Genomic DNA, 15,876 nt, shown 5'->3' on the forward strand with positions numbered 1-15,876 from the left:
TGAACTTCTCACATGAGTTTGCTGCTTTGTTCTGTAGAAATAATGCCACCAAAATGAAACCAAAAATCCTAGAGTAAATGTATTCCGGTTGGTTTCTGTTTTTTTCTCAAGAGAGAATAACGGTCACATAATTTTCAGAGAATTATGCTTTAGCAGTCAACAAAAAGTACGTTTTTTGTTTGGCCTCCTTTTAAGAACTTCATATTCAGGCTTATGGAATTAAGCCAGCTCAGTTATCCATGCATGACAAACGGCCCGTTAATAATGTTGAGTGACTGTTTCCTAAGCCTTGTAAAAAGGATTCACAACATTATCAGTCATCCTACTGCTTTATTTAGCATTTCACATACTGTATAAAGTGTTTCGTATATACATAAATTACATTATACAGTAAGAGGGTGCAGTGTTTATAATACAGTACAAATGCTAACTCGATCACATTTTGCGTGATGAATATCCAGTGTTTAACATTCAGACTCATTATTTGAAGCAGTGAGAACTACTTTGTTTGACGTTTCTTCATTTTACGTCCACCAATAAGCTCAGACATTTGGTTTCCTTCCTGTGAAAATGTGTAGAAATGTAAGGCTGCGTGTCTTTAATGAAGGTATTGCAGTGGATATCAAGTGTTGGTTGTAAAGTCACACTCTCTTATCACGCTGGCCTCATGCCCTCTTGTAAATGGAGGTATGATTACCAGAAAAAACACAAGTCAACTCATCATCCTAAACATACTTTGGAAACACTCGCCTCTGATGACATGTGGCATGCTATTATGCAAATCATCAAAGATAATATTACCCATTATCTTCCCGTCACATTCACTGCACAACATCAAGATCTTCTATGCAGAGCTGACAACAGTTTCCCTTCATAAGTTTGGGAATACAATGAAATCAAAGAGAAAAAAAGGCACTTCAGATAACAGATATATGGCAGTGGTGTTCAAGTGGGATTGACACTTTTGTAAATGTTACTCAAAGTCGCCCCAGCTCTCACACTTGTAGAGAACACTGATGTGGTATGAAGAGCTAGCGAAATGCTATCAGAAGGCAAAGTAATGCAGGCCAATAACGACACTCATTACAAAACGTGTGCAGTTGAAAACACCTCTCAGAATTAAGCATGATTTTCAAGCAATCTAAACTGCTGATTTACATTGAAGGCATTTCTCTGTGAAAGATTTGAAGAGACAGAAACACAGCAGTGTCTCCAACATGTCTCCTTCAACAGCATGGTGTCAGAATATGTCAGTGCACAATGCAGGACACTCCCAAATCCTAAACTTCTCGGTGTGCTCGAGGTAGACCTAACACATAAAAGACTCTGAGGACCCCGCCCATCAAACTGCTCCCACTGAGGACATTTTGGTTCCAAGCTGGATCTTTAGTCAGCCTATCAAATAACAAACACAAATATGTGTAGAATGATAAACTGAAAACATCTTTTTAAAATTATTTTTGAATCTTCCTTCACATCTTTTTTGACCTCAAAAGGTCAAGGAAAGAAGACATAGGACGTTACCTTTTGACAGTTCAACCTGAGCCAAAGTGTATTCCCAGCATTATGTTGCAGCTGTGCTCATTTACCTTGAGGCTTTATGTTCCATAACTGAATCAATGTACATGACGTGAGCAGAGGTGCTGGGCCCCTGCTGTTATACACTGGGAAACCCTGTGCAGACATTGACTCTTCTATCAGTGAAATTGGCTCAAATACCTCACGTGGTGCAGGAATAAGCCCCTACAACCTGGGAATAAGCCCCTACAACCTGGGAATAAGCCCCTACAACCTGGGAATAAGCCCCTACAACCTGGGAATAAGTGAGTATTTGACCACTTCCAGTTGGCTTGTCTTAAAATCAATGTTTTAGTTTTTTACATGTTTTTGGCTATCTGACTGAAATAAGATCTGTATTTGCTACAGGCTGAAGAGATTTTCACGTTTTGTTCGACAACATAAAAAACGCAAGTAGATACCCCACTCGTAAAGTTCAGAAGCTTCTATGTGTGTAAATATGCTAATAAAAATGAAATAAGGCTTCTTAACATCACCTCAGCAAACATTAGCTGCTGTTAGCTTAGCCCACGTGACGCGCTGCCATGCCACCGTGTTGATAGGCTAACATGGCTAATATGGGGACACTATACAGCTGAACAAAACGTGTAAGTACCATCAATGCATCCATCAAGTGGTTAACTTCTGCATATGTCTAAAGAAGTACTGGTATATGCATAGTAAAAAGTAAGTACATCAGATGATGAAGGCTAATTTTGAGCTAGCTGATAGATGTTTTCTGCACACATGCTAGGAGCCGTTTTGTTTTAATCAGATGTTTCCCCTAATGGTTTGATTGTGTTTGGGTTTATGTTGGCTCCCTTTAGGTTTGAGAGCATCCTTTACACTGAAAGAGCTGCATACACACAGCTCCATTACTGTCCCATGTGAGGCTCTCCTCCATGCTGCTCTGTGATAGATAGGTGGAGCTGCTGGAGGAGGACTCGTCTCGTCTCGTCTTCTGTTTTCCTCCGCTGCTTCCTGTTTCTGTTTGGGTGTAGGTGATTCCATCCGTGCTCTATAACAGCCCCGTCCAGAGGTTGTAGCAGGCGGTGTTGATGACAGACTCCAGGTGGTGATACATGGACACCAGCTGAGGGGGGGGGCTGCTGCCGGCCTGCTGCTGTGACGGCAGGGGCTCCCTGAACACAACCTTTAGGCTCTGCAGGAAGATGGGAGGGAGAAAGAAACAACGCTGAAATGTTTGCAAAACTATAGTGTCCTAATAATGAATCATATCAGTATCATAACTCACAGTTTTTCCAGCTTGGGCATCGAGAAAGACCAGCACGAAGCAGTCAGTGAACTTCTGGTTCAGAACAGCCTGAAACAAAGAGGATAGACATCAATATAGACTTAAGAGCAGGGATTTTGACTTGTGATCTTAAATATGATAAACATGTAGGAAACACTTTTTGGGTGACCATGAAAAAAAAAAGCACTGACGGATCAAACAGAGACGTGTGCAAAGCTGCTGACTGCAGATATGGTTTATTTCCCTGAATTCCTATCTTTTCACTAAATACTCAAATGTTCTTCAGCACAGACACAATAAACTGGCTGATTGAAGAAATGTTAACATATCATGTCCATAAATACAGTCATATGTTTAGATTTTGTTTTCATTATGTCAAATCCCATGAGTCAAACCAATCACTATGACAACACGTCTGTGGCTTTATGCACCAATAAGCAACTTTCCCCGCCTCCAACGCTGTATCCAGTTCTCGTTATACAGCCATGCTCCAGTCAGAGCTGTTCAAAGTTCTACAGCTCAGAAAGCTCAGATCTCTCACTTCACACAACCAGTTACACAAACGTTTCAAAAAACCTAACATTTGACAAGAAAATACGACAAATAATAAGGAGACGCAGAGGAGGGATCAGCCTGTGCTTTCAGGAGAAGTGAGGCACATTCTTTTGATCTCCAGCTTTCTCATTTTCAGAATCCCATAACAATAATCCCTCATGATAAAAATAATCCCTCAAGAGTCTTTCTTTCAAATGAAACACTGAGCTCTCCCAGTGACTCTACTCTTTAAATGCAATGATTGTTCCCATGTTTCACAGCATGTAGAAGCCAGAGAAACGCTGACTTGGGACACTCTGTAAAGACCTCCATTCAAATCTAACCCTAATAAACCCATATTTGTGCTGACTGCATCAGTGTTTCTTGTTGCCATGCTGTATTTGCTCTCATATAGAAGGAGTGTTCTCACCAGATACTGGATGCCGTTGTCGTCGAAGTGTCTGCAGCTCTGAGGGAAGCGGTTGAGCAGGACCCGGATCAGACTCTGGTACCAGGCAGGACTCATGGTCAGGAAGCAGTCCTACACACACACACACACACACACATTTAGTGTCAGGAAGATCCCTGTGCAGCAAACACCCACTGTATCTGTTAATATATGTTTCATCTTTAAATGCATCTACACATCATCTCTGCGAAATATAAATCTAAGCATGTTAAAATCATCTGTTACATATCAAATTCATGTGGATTACAGCACACTTAGCACCGTTTCACAAACACCGTTCAGACATGTCCATGTTTTTCTACTCCACTACAATTGCAGGTACAGATTAAGATAATTAGCTTATATAAAATCTAAATCTACTAATAATAATAATGCATATTGACATATAGGTAAAGATATCCAGCCGCAGTATATAAAGTCATTAAAACTATAATTGTTTATGATTCTAAAATGGGATATTCCATCAAACAGGTACGTTTCATTTAGGTATTTTAAGTATATTTTGATGCCATTACTTGTACTTATATTTGTCTTTATTTTATTAGCTTACTTAACAGGGTCAGTGCACACTAATAGACATTTCTGTAAAGTAATGCAAGAGGCTATTTTTCATTGTAGTCCCTGGACGGATGCTTAAAAAAATAATAATAAAAAAATAAAGAAATACTAATGATAAGTTAGTATACTCGTTAAAAGCATGCAACACATGCCTTAATGTAGGAAATCCTTGTAACAAATAAATAAAAAACACATATTATATAGCAGGAAGATAAAATGTAGTACTGCTAATTGCTACTGATCTGAGTGTGTCTTCGACCACTGTTGAGAGGCTGGTGGAGGTGACACATGGAGGCTCACCAGCTGGGGGTCGATGTCCCCCACGGAGCGGCTCTGCACCGCCTGCAGCAGCTCCTCCAGCTCGCTGAAGGACAGCTTGGTGAGCTTCAGCTTGTCCAGGTGCTCTCCGTGGAACAGTCTCCTCCACAGGTTGTCTCTGCGGCAGTGGCCCATGGCCTGCTCCACGCTGGCCTGGATCTGTCTGCGGGCCGCCAGCACCTCGTTGTTGAGCAGAGGGAACAGAGGGGAGGGGTACAGCAGCCTCTGGGCCTCAGCCCCGCCCCCCGCCAGAGGGTAGAACTCGTTTCCGTCGCTGGGAGTGGAGGCGGCTGCGGCTTCAGACGGTGTTTCCTCCCAGAGGTCCTGCTCGGCTCCAGGGGATCCGCCGGCCTCTGCCTGGTCTGTGGGGAGCCGGCCCCCCAGCTCAGAGGAGTCCCGGGCGATCTGAGGAAGCTTCTGGAAGCGCCGCATGTCGGCAGTGAGGCGGGGGAAGAGCTCTCTCTGACTCGTCATGATCACGTAGAACCGCAACCTGTATATGAAGGTACATGAGAGTTTAGAGAAGCAGTCAGTGTTGGCTCATTGTCATCAGAGGTCATGAGTGGCTACTTAAACCTTTAAGAATTCATCATTACTGTGGCCTCTGGTCATGGCATGACATTGAATTGATATTTATTTATTTCCCAACATTCTTTTGATTCAGTCGCTTTAAAGATTTCTTCATTGTGTGACATAAATAAGAGCCAATAGCCAATAGAAGGCGTTCCATAATCAGGCGACGACAAAGAAACAACAAGGTGAGCTTATTTATTGTTTTCATGTTTATACACATAAAAAGCAACCTTTTTAGCCTTCATTAGCAACTTGTTATACCATGACATGTACAAACAACTCACAATGTACTAGGATGCAACATAGTATGTTATTGCTTATGAATACTAAGACTTTTTTAATATTGCGAAAGAGAGAGATTATTTATTTTCTTAGTAACATTGTCCTATTTTAGTAAACATAATACATGCTTACCCCCTCAAAGTGTTGTCAGAGTCTTTCTTACAGCCTAGCATGAGCATGCAATTGCCAAAGATAGATACAGCTACTCTGATATTTTCTGTAATATGTTATTATAGTAACAGGAGAGAAACAGTCGTCTGCGCTCCATATGGGCAGAAACTCCAGGTGGGGTATTAAACCTAGTAGAACATGTTGGGTCTGTTAATGGTTACAGTATTGTTAACGGACATGGACAGTGTATGCTGTATTAATCATAATACGATTGCAGTAGGATCGTTATGTTTAGGTAGTTAAAGTTACGGATACAGGGCAGCTCACTCAGGCATCCTATAGAAGAGAAGCATGGACCGACAGTAGCAGCTATTAATGAGCTTGTATTGCTGTATTCAGGGTGAGCATACGCGCATAAAAGCCTGGTTGCTCATATGCAAATCAGCTAGAACACAAGTAACGTGTGTGTACAGAATAGTGTGTTTTGAGTGTTATAGTGCAAGCTGTTATAGTTTTATTTTGCAAGTTCAAGAGAAAGGAAATATTTATAGCATGCAAAAGCTTTTCGAAGTTTTTCTGCAACAATGAAAATATGCCAAGAAAATGTTATTCTTCAACTGGAAAATGTCCTATTCAGTACAATACTTTACTAACCAAGGGGCCTTCAGACTGTTCTTTAGAATATCAAAATAGACAATTTATATTAAAATCCAAACTACAGTAGGGCAGCTATGAATAATTCACTTTATTGTCAGGTTACTTTTAATGTAGATATTCAATGAACAAATACGTTTTCAGAAAAAACTAAACAAGCTAACGTGCAATGGTTTTGCTTTTTTTTGGCTCACACTTTATGTCATTTTGTCTCTGTTATATCTTTACCTCAACAAATGCCTCTCCCCATCGGACTGCTCCTCGAATGGAGCGGCGTTATGGCACACCACCAGGGACACGTCAAAGTCATCGTGGTGGTGCAGGCCCTCCAGATCCTTGTAAGAGCCCGAACTAAAGCAGGAAAGAAGAGAGCAAAGTGGTTAAACTACTGCAAACATACTGTGTGTATTCTGTGACTCTGATGTATTGTACCTGTTCCACAGAGCCACCAGGGCGTACTCGTGCAGGTCAGGCGGCCCCTTCTTGTTGTCGGTGGAGACGGCAGCCTTGGACATGCGGAGCGGCTTCATGCCGTAGGTGCTGGCGTGGTCGGTGATGTAATTGTAGAGCTGATGAGCCGTTATCATCCCCGTGGAGATGGAAAAGCTCCCTGATGTAGATAAAGATCAGAGACTCTCAAAGAGATAATCAAAACCTCTCCCACTCCTTCCTGCCAACCCACAGCGCCATTAAACCCTTCAGGTGAAAACATGATGATGGAAATATCTATCTTTATCTCTTGAATGACTCAGAAAGGTTTCTGCTGTTAATTAGTCATCTGCTTTTCTCTCTTTTTCTTTTACTAATAACGTTGTGTGAGCCGAGCAGATGTGAAATGCTGCCCCTGATTTCTTCCAAGCACCTGGCCAAGTAAAATATATTGTGTACTTATCTCTAGCGGTAGTTTATTAAACATAAATTAGATATACATACCCTAAACTAAAAATACTGCGTCACACCAGCTTGTGTGGTATCAATATTGAAATATTACATTATATTTCATAAGGTTAAGCTCTTATCTTAAGCGACCCACAATAAGAGAAACTCAGAACAGCAAGACATGCAGATGTATCACTTAAGCCAAACTATTGTAAGAGCTGGTGCATTAGTCCTAATTTACATAAATATTTGAGGTACTGCAAAACATTTTGAGTTTATTGGCCAAGGCTTAAAAAAGAAGTGGGTTTTCAGTCTGCAACAGAAGATTGTGCTGTCTCGATATCAATGGGGAGCTCTTTCTATTATTTTGGAGCCATGATAGCAAACATCAGTGTTTCTCTGTAAAGGGGCCCTATTCTGCTCATTTTAAGATCATATTTGTATTTAGTGTCTCTACTGTCTCCATGCTTTAATGTTCAAAAAGCTCTTTATTTTATCTCATGCTGCCTGTGCTGCAGCACCTCTTTTCACCCTCTGTCTGAAACCAGAGCCCAGTCTGCTCTGATTGGTTAGCTGACCGGTCAACCAATTTGAGATGTCCCCTCTGTGCAGTTTCTCATTCTTTTCATTTCTCACATAAAACGTTGGGGTACACAACCTTTCTGGATTCACAATTTTGGCAAGTAGACTGCCACTTTTAATCCACTGTGAGCTAATCTCATGTTTTTTGCCGAATATGTTTCTCTTTCCAGCGCACACCTTTGGTGAGTTTGCCTATTTATTCTACATGTTTGGAGCAGTTGGGAGTGACTTTAATATGACTTTGTGCTAAAAAGTCACCTTGGAAGACATGGTTGCGTCCAAACTTGGGAATATCGGGGTGATGTGAGATGAAGTCGTCCAGGAAGTCGGTGAGCTGGTAGCCCTGGCGGAGCGTCATGTGGCAGCCGACCAGGTACTGGTGAACCACTCGCAGGTGGAAGTCGTAGCTGAAGGAGTGAACGTGCATCAGGTCCCGCACCTTATCACACTCCTCAGTGAAGAGCATGGAGAGCTAAAACAGAGGGTGGGGGGCACAGTCAGCACCAGCACAGAGAGAAAGTCACAGGGAAAAACAAGTCTTCAAGTACCTCCAAGCTCAAGTCTGGCCAATTTCATTACACACATCACTGGTAAATGAATAGAATCTGGCACTGAGCAGCACTGTTTCTGCCTGCTTATCTGTGTAATCATCAGCTCTATGCAGTGACCTGCTTTGCTTTTGCTTTGTGCGGTGCACCTTAAGGCCCTGTTGGCTCTGACTCCCACACCTTGGTGAGAGCCTTTTGTAAGCAACTTGATATCAATCAGATTCATAATAGAATCTTATTTAATTAAATCCAACATCAAAGGGGGGCTGACACAAGCATTAATTGCAAATGTAAATGGCTGCAGTGAGTGTGCAGTTAATTACAGCCCAATAACAAGTGTGCCTCTTGCTTTTACTTTCATCCGGACCATTTGCCTGGAACCTATACAAATAGGCTTTATTCAATCAAAGAGGCAAGAAGAACTGCGTGGCTCTCTTTAGCTGGAGAAAACTTTCATCAATGTCGGTGTCTGGAACCTTTCAGCACCTTTTCCTGGCTCAACACTTTCAGAAACTAGCATAAGGGCAGGAGACGTTCCCCTTCATCACTTCAGAGATAAGAATATTATCTTCTTTTGCACAGAGGAATGAAAAGATGAACTTTTCTTCTCACCCGTGGTGTTCATGCAGTCTGGCAGACAAATTAGTTGTGACCTCTTAGCCTGCTATCGACAGAGCCAGGAGGCTGCTGGGACTTCATAGATCTCTTTAGCTCAGAGGTTATACATTTCCTCTTGACTATGAAGCTCATATTGAATACTTCCTAACCTGTAATCCCAAACGGTTCATGTTCAAGCTAATTTAACACCCTGTGTAACTTTGACAAGAACACATTGTAGAGTAGAGTCACGGAGCTGGTCTCACAAGTGGAATTACTATACATGACAGTGGCTGCATTGATGGCAGAAGCTGTAATCATATGGGGTCAAACAAGAAGAAGACAATACACAAAGCAAGTTGATTGAAGAAGGACAAGAACCATTGGCATTTTACTTTTCAGTTTGTTCTCCTGTACTTACCGTCCTCAAAAAGCCAAAACAATTAAACATGCATTTTAAACAAACACAATGTAATTTTAGTGGAAAGTAAGTATTTTTCACACAGAAAGCGTGTACAATGATCTGACAAAACCTCTTTAGGTTGTTCCTAGATATTCATTATTTATAATTAATGTGGATTGTGTTCTTCTGGCGAGCACCGTAGCCAAGATTATACAAGTATTAAGATCATGAATCCAAGTTAATTCAAATACACATTTTATAATAAAGTATTACAGGCATTACGAATAATGTGAACACATTTCAATGAGAAATGTTCTCAAACCACACATGCCTTTGTGGATTTGTCTGGGTTTCTTTGATAACTTTGACCTTTTTTGTGTCTATAAAATAAAATAATATATGAATAATAATATGAAAACCTATTATAAGTAAGATAATTTTCTTCTTTTATTGGTTATAACCACTGAACACAAGGGTTCGATCATATATAGTTAGCAGTTAGCTTGCTAACTACTACAGCAAGCTAGTTTAACAGTCATAAATTGTTAAAGCCAGCTAGCTAGCCGTAAAGGGACATTTATGTTTTTACATGTCTTCAATTTCACATGTGAAATGAAAACCAAGCCAATATATATTCTCAAACTTCAACTTTGGAAAATGTAAACTTTGGAACATCAAATACTTCCCTCAGCAGATTTGACCTATTTAAGCCAGCGCTAGGCAGCCTGGGATTCGTACCCGCTCAAATAATAGGTAATTGAAAAACGTTTATCTCTATCATTTAAATTTGAATGAATTATAGTTAACTATTTTCTTTTATTGGCTATAACAACCGAACACTAGTGTTCAATCTTATATTATTTAGTTAGCTTGCTATCTATCACAGCATGCTAGTTTAACAGTGTCAGCTAGCTAGCTGTGATGTTAAATGTGAATGATGTTTTCACACTTTTTCATTTTCACATGTGAAACCCACATGCCAATACAGTACATGAAAACAATTTTGAATCAATATAGTGCTATGTAATCGAAGCACATTTCACAATCTGTCAATATGATCATCTTTAGCGAGCAGAGCAGCAGCAGCAGCCCCATGTTTTTCATTTAAACCCTGGAGGAAAGTTATAGCTCCAATATATCACTGGCAACCAAAGATGCAAGAGAAAATATGATAAGATTGTCAGAGAGAGGGCAGAGGGGCCAGCAGGAGTTGAACGAACACTTAGAGAACACAAGCGGAGACACCCAAACCAGCAAGCACGGACCACAGAAGCCCTGATAAAAGTTGAAAGGAGCAGAAAATCACAGCGCAGCGGGACTCAGACCTGAAACTCAAAAAAAGGAGTAACACCTGACCTTTGAGTTCCTTATTTGGTCAGTCTTCATAGTATGTGTTAGCAACTGTAGCTCCTACATGACAGAACACTGAGACCCATTCATTCCCAAAGAGACAAAAACACAGATATGGAGGTTTGGAAAGAAAGATGGCAGCAAGCATAGCGGCAGGGGGGGGTTCGGGGGGGATGAAGCCTGATTGTAGGGAGACACCCCTCCCGTGAGAATGGGACATACCGCACAGTCAGATACTGGGGTGGCATCTGGGAACGGCTTGCAACGAGGTTTGGTGAGGAGGCTGCCCTGATGGAGAGATGACATGAGGTGGGACTAGGCAGACACACTGACACACACACATCCTGACACTCACACACAAACAGATGGATGAAAGGGAAGACTGAAGACATACTACAAGAATAAATAAGAACATGTTTTTCCATACTACAAAAATGCGATGAGACACATTACATACACACGTTAGAGCTGTGGGAAGGCATTTGATAAGGCTGGTGCACATATTGAAAACCTTGGGCCGTTCACTTAAGAGTAACCAAGTATTCCACAAGTCGACGGCTATCACCATGAGACAGCACTGCAGGTACAGTACAGTACAGTAGTTTTGCGTGTAAAACACAATGCATGAATATACAGACATTACATATTTCCTTCTATATTTAATAACCTGTTGTGTTACGGGCCGTCTCCACGGCAGCGTTAAAAAATCTTGAAACGCTTCTGCCCATTCACTTTGAATGGGGTGACGTCACTTTTTTTCGCTTTCGCCGAAATGCATTGTGGGCAGGCGAGCGGAGATTCTCAGGATTTTCAAGATCCAAAGTTGAACAATGTTCAACTTTTGAAGCTGAGGAGGAAGCGTCAGCCAATCAAATCCCGTGTACGCAAATCTGACAGTTCAAGCTCTAGCCAATCAAACGGCGTGTATGCTGGGAGAGACATACCGCAGATCATTTCCTCATATTCCAAAAAATGGAGGAGAAATTAGCGGTAGCGAATCAATCACCCGGTGCTTTATGACCAGACCTACCGGGATATAAACCGGAGGAGCCAGGCATGGAGGGAGGTGGCAGAGACAGTGGTATGTTTTCGCCTGTTTTGGGGAGTTTATATCCAGTTTACTTCGGGCTTTTTGGCTTCGTATGTCGCGGGCGGGAGATTCATGTGATTGGTTGATCGCAAAAAAATCCCCAAGCTTCAGATACGCCCACCTCCAAGATTTTTTTAACGCTGCCGTGGAGACGGCCCGTTATGGTGCAGGAATGAGTCCCTAAAACATGCAATTGAGTTAGGTCATGAGGTCTGTGATTAACACAAGCTGATATTTAATATGACATAAATACATAAGTAAGTCTACATTTGAGAATCGCTGAATCGCCAAACATTAGCCGCCTTTAGCTTAGCAGTGGTGATCTGAAGTAATGTGGCTTTTTACTTTTTCATTTACACTACAAAAATATAAAGTGGTGTTATTGTGTGGAGATTATCCTGCTGAAGAAAATGTGTAAGTATCATAAACATGTGTTTGACAAACATCTTATGCAATGCTAACTTCTGGGTCGGCCTACAAAAATACTTCATCACTGCACCACAGACGTAACTATCGTTCTATTTCGTCCCTACTGACCGCCAGAGGCGGTGCTTTTAGCACCATGTCATGAAGAATCCAAGCCCTGGCTCACTACTGGAAGCAGCGGAGCTCGGCAAAAGGACCACGCCCAAAGAATGGGGAGTGGCGACATTAACCCGATAACTGGAGAATGTGCCAGAAGACGCCCACGACGCCGCGGCGCAGATGGTCTCCAGGGGCGCCCTCTCGGGGCAGCCCAAGATGTTGAGATGCTCCTTGCAGTGGTATCTCAGCCCAGATGGCAGGGGGGCGGCCACTGGCCCCGTAGGCATGTGAGATGGTATTGACGACCCAGTGGGGCAGCCACTGGTAGAGGGCACACCTCCTTTAGTGCCGCTATGGTAAAAACAAGAGTTGCTCCGACTGCCGTATACAGGCAGTAGCCTCGATATTTGCCCTTTGGGCACCCACAGGGCACAGCAACTTCGACGTGCCGTTCTCCCGAATGTCAAAGCGTGCCAGCTGGGCAGGCTGATTGAAGTGGGTTTGTGCAAGCACCCTGGGCAGGAATGCCAAGGGCAACACCTGAGAGTCCCACCTCGGGCATGTGTCGTTTATGGAGATGACATGTAACTCCCCGACTTGCCTCCCTGAGGCCATGGCAAGCAGAAATGCTGCCTCCGTGGGCAGCCACCAAAGCCCCACCTGGGCCAGGGGCTCGAAGGGAGGAGATGATAGGGCATCCGGCAGCAGGGGCAGGTCCCAAGCCGGAGCCCTCGGGGTGCTAGGGGGACGTTGCCGTAAAGCCCCTCTTCAGGAAGAGGGACACAGACCTGAGGCACCCCGCCGTGGCGCCGTCGACCCGAACATGTCGGGCAGAAATAGCAGCCACATAAATTCAGAGTGGAGTGAGAACGTCCACTATCTAGAAGGGACTGCCGTCTGGGCAACAGTGTACCTGCTGTCCCAAGGAACATGCATATTCTTGCCCCTCAGTTGGGGTAGAAAGTACGTGAGTGCAAGCTGCACAGCCCGAAGCTCTAGTACGTTGACATGGCGTGCACCCTCCTGGGCAGACCACTGACCCTGAGCGGTCCTGCCCTGCCGCACTGCACCCCACCCTAAGAGACATGCACCTATGGTGACGGTCTCCTGGCGGGATGGGATGGCGCCCATGGGCACGCCCATCAGGAGATAGACCCTGCCCCTCCAGCGTGACAGAGAGTGGAGACAACGCTGCAACGCTCTGACTTTCCTGTGCCTGTGCCACTTGGCATCCAAGAGAAGGCTGATCAGCCACATCTGCATGGGGCACAACGACAGCGGGCCTAAGGGCCCAACGGCTGAGGCAGCCGTCAGTCTGCCCAAGGGCCGGAGGAACTGAATATCAGGCACCCTCTTGCCCGGCCCGCGGGGAAGTAGGCATCCCTAAAGTCCACGGTTGCGAACCACTCCCCCTGTGCATGTGCTGCGGTCAGCATATGGAATGGCAGCACCTCCAGGAATCTGTCGATTCCTCTGAGGTCCAAGAGCAGGTGAAATCCGCCGACTTTCTTGGCCACGAGAAAGTACGCAGAGTAGAACCCCCTGGGCTAAGCAGAGGGTCTACTGGCTCGATTGCCTCCTTGGGCAGAAGGACGGACAACTCTTGGGCTAGAGCTAGGGCATCTGCCGGATCGCTGATGACTGTCATTTTGGCCCGGCCGAAGGCTAGGGGCCGGAACTGCGGTTCGTACCCCTGGGTTAAGGTGAAAACCCCCCAAGGGCCGGAAGTACAGACAGCCCAGTAGCTGAGCTGCTGCTGGGGGGAGGCCGGTAAGGCTCTGAGGCACGAGGCCGCCTAGAAGGCCGGCAGCCGGGGGCACAACGGATGAGTGGGCCGCTGGGACCTGCGCAGACCACCACTGTAAGCTGGTGGCTGAGTGCGGCTGCTAGAGGGGCCCCTGGGCCTGCTGGGAGTGGGCACAGGCCTATAAAGACCCGAGAGCTGCTGCCTGGTCTGCCTAGCCTGGGCAGCACGCTCCAATGCCTACAGGGCAGCTGCCCCAAACAGCTCCCCTGACTCGACTGGCACACTACGGAGGACATGTCTCCGACAGTGGTGACTAAGCAGGCCAAACCTGGCGACGAGTCTGCACCAAAAGGACATGACTCGTCCCAATTCCCTAGCATTAGGGCAAAGGCTTGCAGTGATGCATCACTGAGGCCCAGCAAAGAAGGCTCAGCCGGAGCCTGCTGCAGAGAGGTAGAGACAGCCAATATCAGATGGGAGAGGGAGTTCCCGTGCCGCTGTGTCGTAGGCCTTACAGAGCAGCTCGTTTGTGACCCTGCACTGAGGCCGAGGGCGCCTGGCATCCGGGGCCAGAATCGGGGAGGCGATGGCAGGCTCAATGGATGGCAAGCGACCCAGCCCCACCCTCGCCGGATCCTGCATGGCAGCAGAGTGGGAGAGGGCCCTGGTGTGTCTCTAGCATGCATGGAGCTCCCTCAGGTACTCCTCCAAAGGAGGAACAGTGGGAATGAAAGGGGCAGGGTTATGCCTGAAGAAGGCGCTAGCCTGGGTCGGCCTGCAGAACCTGAAGCTGCAAGCGTACCAGGGCCGCACGAATAATGGCCGCCATGGAGCCGTCCTCCGTGCCCTGCAAAGAGCTCTGAGCAGAGGAGTGGGGAGCCTCTTCGGGGGTGAGCGGGGCCCCGCCCCCCCCTTTTCAAGAAGCGGTTCAGCCGGAGCCGCTAGCGACATGGCATCCTCAAGCAGAGGTGAGGCAACCGAAGGCGGGCCAGGCGGCAAGCTAGTAGCCCCCACACCGGCCCCTGGCTGAAGGGCCAACAGGAGCGGCTTTGTCTGCTCCATGATGGCAGCTAACCGATCCACCTTAGGGGACAGCCCACATGAATGAGCCATTCTGTGGGTAGCCAGATGCAGCATAGCCGGGAGCGGGTGCGGGAACACAGCCTGCACCAGCTACCTGTTTAACGGAAAGAGTAGAGCGGTGCTGCTACTCGCCGAACAGAAAGAGGGATGTAATTACACCCACGTTACCGGCAGAGGGCGAGAGCGCTGCCTTCGCCTAGCTGGATTAATAAACAAGGCAGTCTAGCATCTACCAGGAGCGGGGGCGAGAACACTGCCTTCACTGGTTAAGTTCGAGACGAATGCCAGATGCAGCGTAACCGGGAGCGGGTGCGGGAACACCGCCTTCACCAGCTACCTGCTGAACCGAAAGAGTAGAGCAATGCTCCTACTCGCCGAATACAAAGAGGGATGTAACTACACCCACGTTACCAGCAGAGGGAGCGGGAGCGAGAGCACTGCCTTCACCTAGCTGGATTAACGAACAAGGCAGTTTTAGCGTCTACCAGGAGCGGGGGCGAGAGCACTGCCTTCACTGGTTAAGTTTGAGACGAATGCCAGATGCAGCGTAACCGGGAGCGGGGTGCGAGAACACAGCCTTCACCAGTTACCTGCTGAACGGAAAGAGTAGAGCAATGCTCCTACTCGCCGAACACGAGAGGGGTGTAATGTCCTACACCCACGTTACTAGCAGAGGGAGCGGGGAGCGAGAGCACTGCCTACACCTAGCTGAGTAAATGAAAGTGCAAGGCTACTAGCAGAGGGAGCGGGGAGCGAGAGCA

General features: G+C 45.6%; 1 protein-coding gene across 6 annotated transcripts in view; it reads right to left on the minus strand.

Moving 5' to 3' along the window:
• Positions 1-310: 310 nt before the first annotated feature.
• Positions 311-15,876, minus strand: part of szt2 (SZT2 subunit of KICSTOR complex) — a 95,186-nt gene continuing 79,620 nt past the window's right edge. For 4 of the 6 annotated variants that reach the window (XM_034146642.1, XM_034146641.1, XM_034146640.1 and 1 more), the window contains 8 exons: positions 10,893-10,958; positions 8,031-8,244; positions 6,744-6,921; positions 6,540-6,662; positions 4,674-5,184; positions 3,777-3,887; positions 2,813-2,881; positions 311-2,719 (listed from right to left, as the gene is read on the minus strand). In XM_034146642.1, the coding sequence (XP_034002533.1) occupies positions 2,576-2,719; positions 2,813-2,881; positions 3,777-3,887; positions 4,674-5,184; positions 6,540-6,662; positions 6,744-6,921; positions 8,031-8,244; positions 10,893-10,958 (1,416 nt within the window). In that variant the 3' untranslated portion in view covers positions 311-2,575. Of the gene's footprint in view, positions 2,720-2,812; positions 2,882-3,776; positions 3,888-4,673; positions 5,185-6,539; positions 6,663-6,743; positions 6,922-8,030; positions 8,245-10,892; positions 10,959-15,876 lie in introns of those variants that run through there. The other 2 variants (XM_034146644.1, XM_034146645.1) reach the window with 2 other exon arrangements.

This window comes from Trematomus bernacchii, unplaced genomic scaffold (genome assembly GCF_902827165.1).
Source record: "Trematomus bernacchii unplaced genomic scaffold, fTreBer1.1, whole genome shotgun sequence".
In the NCBI taxonomy this organism is placed as follows: Eukaryota; Metazoa; Chordata; class Actinopteri; order Perciformes; family Nototheniidae; genus Trematomus; species Trematomus bernacchii.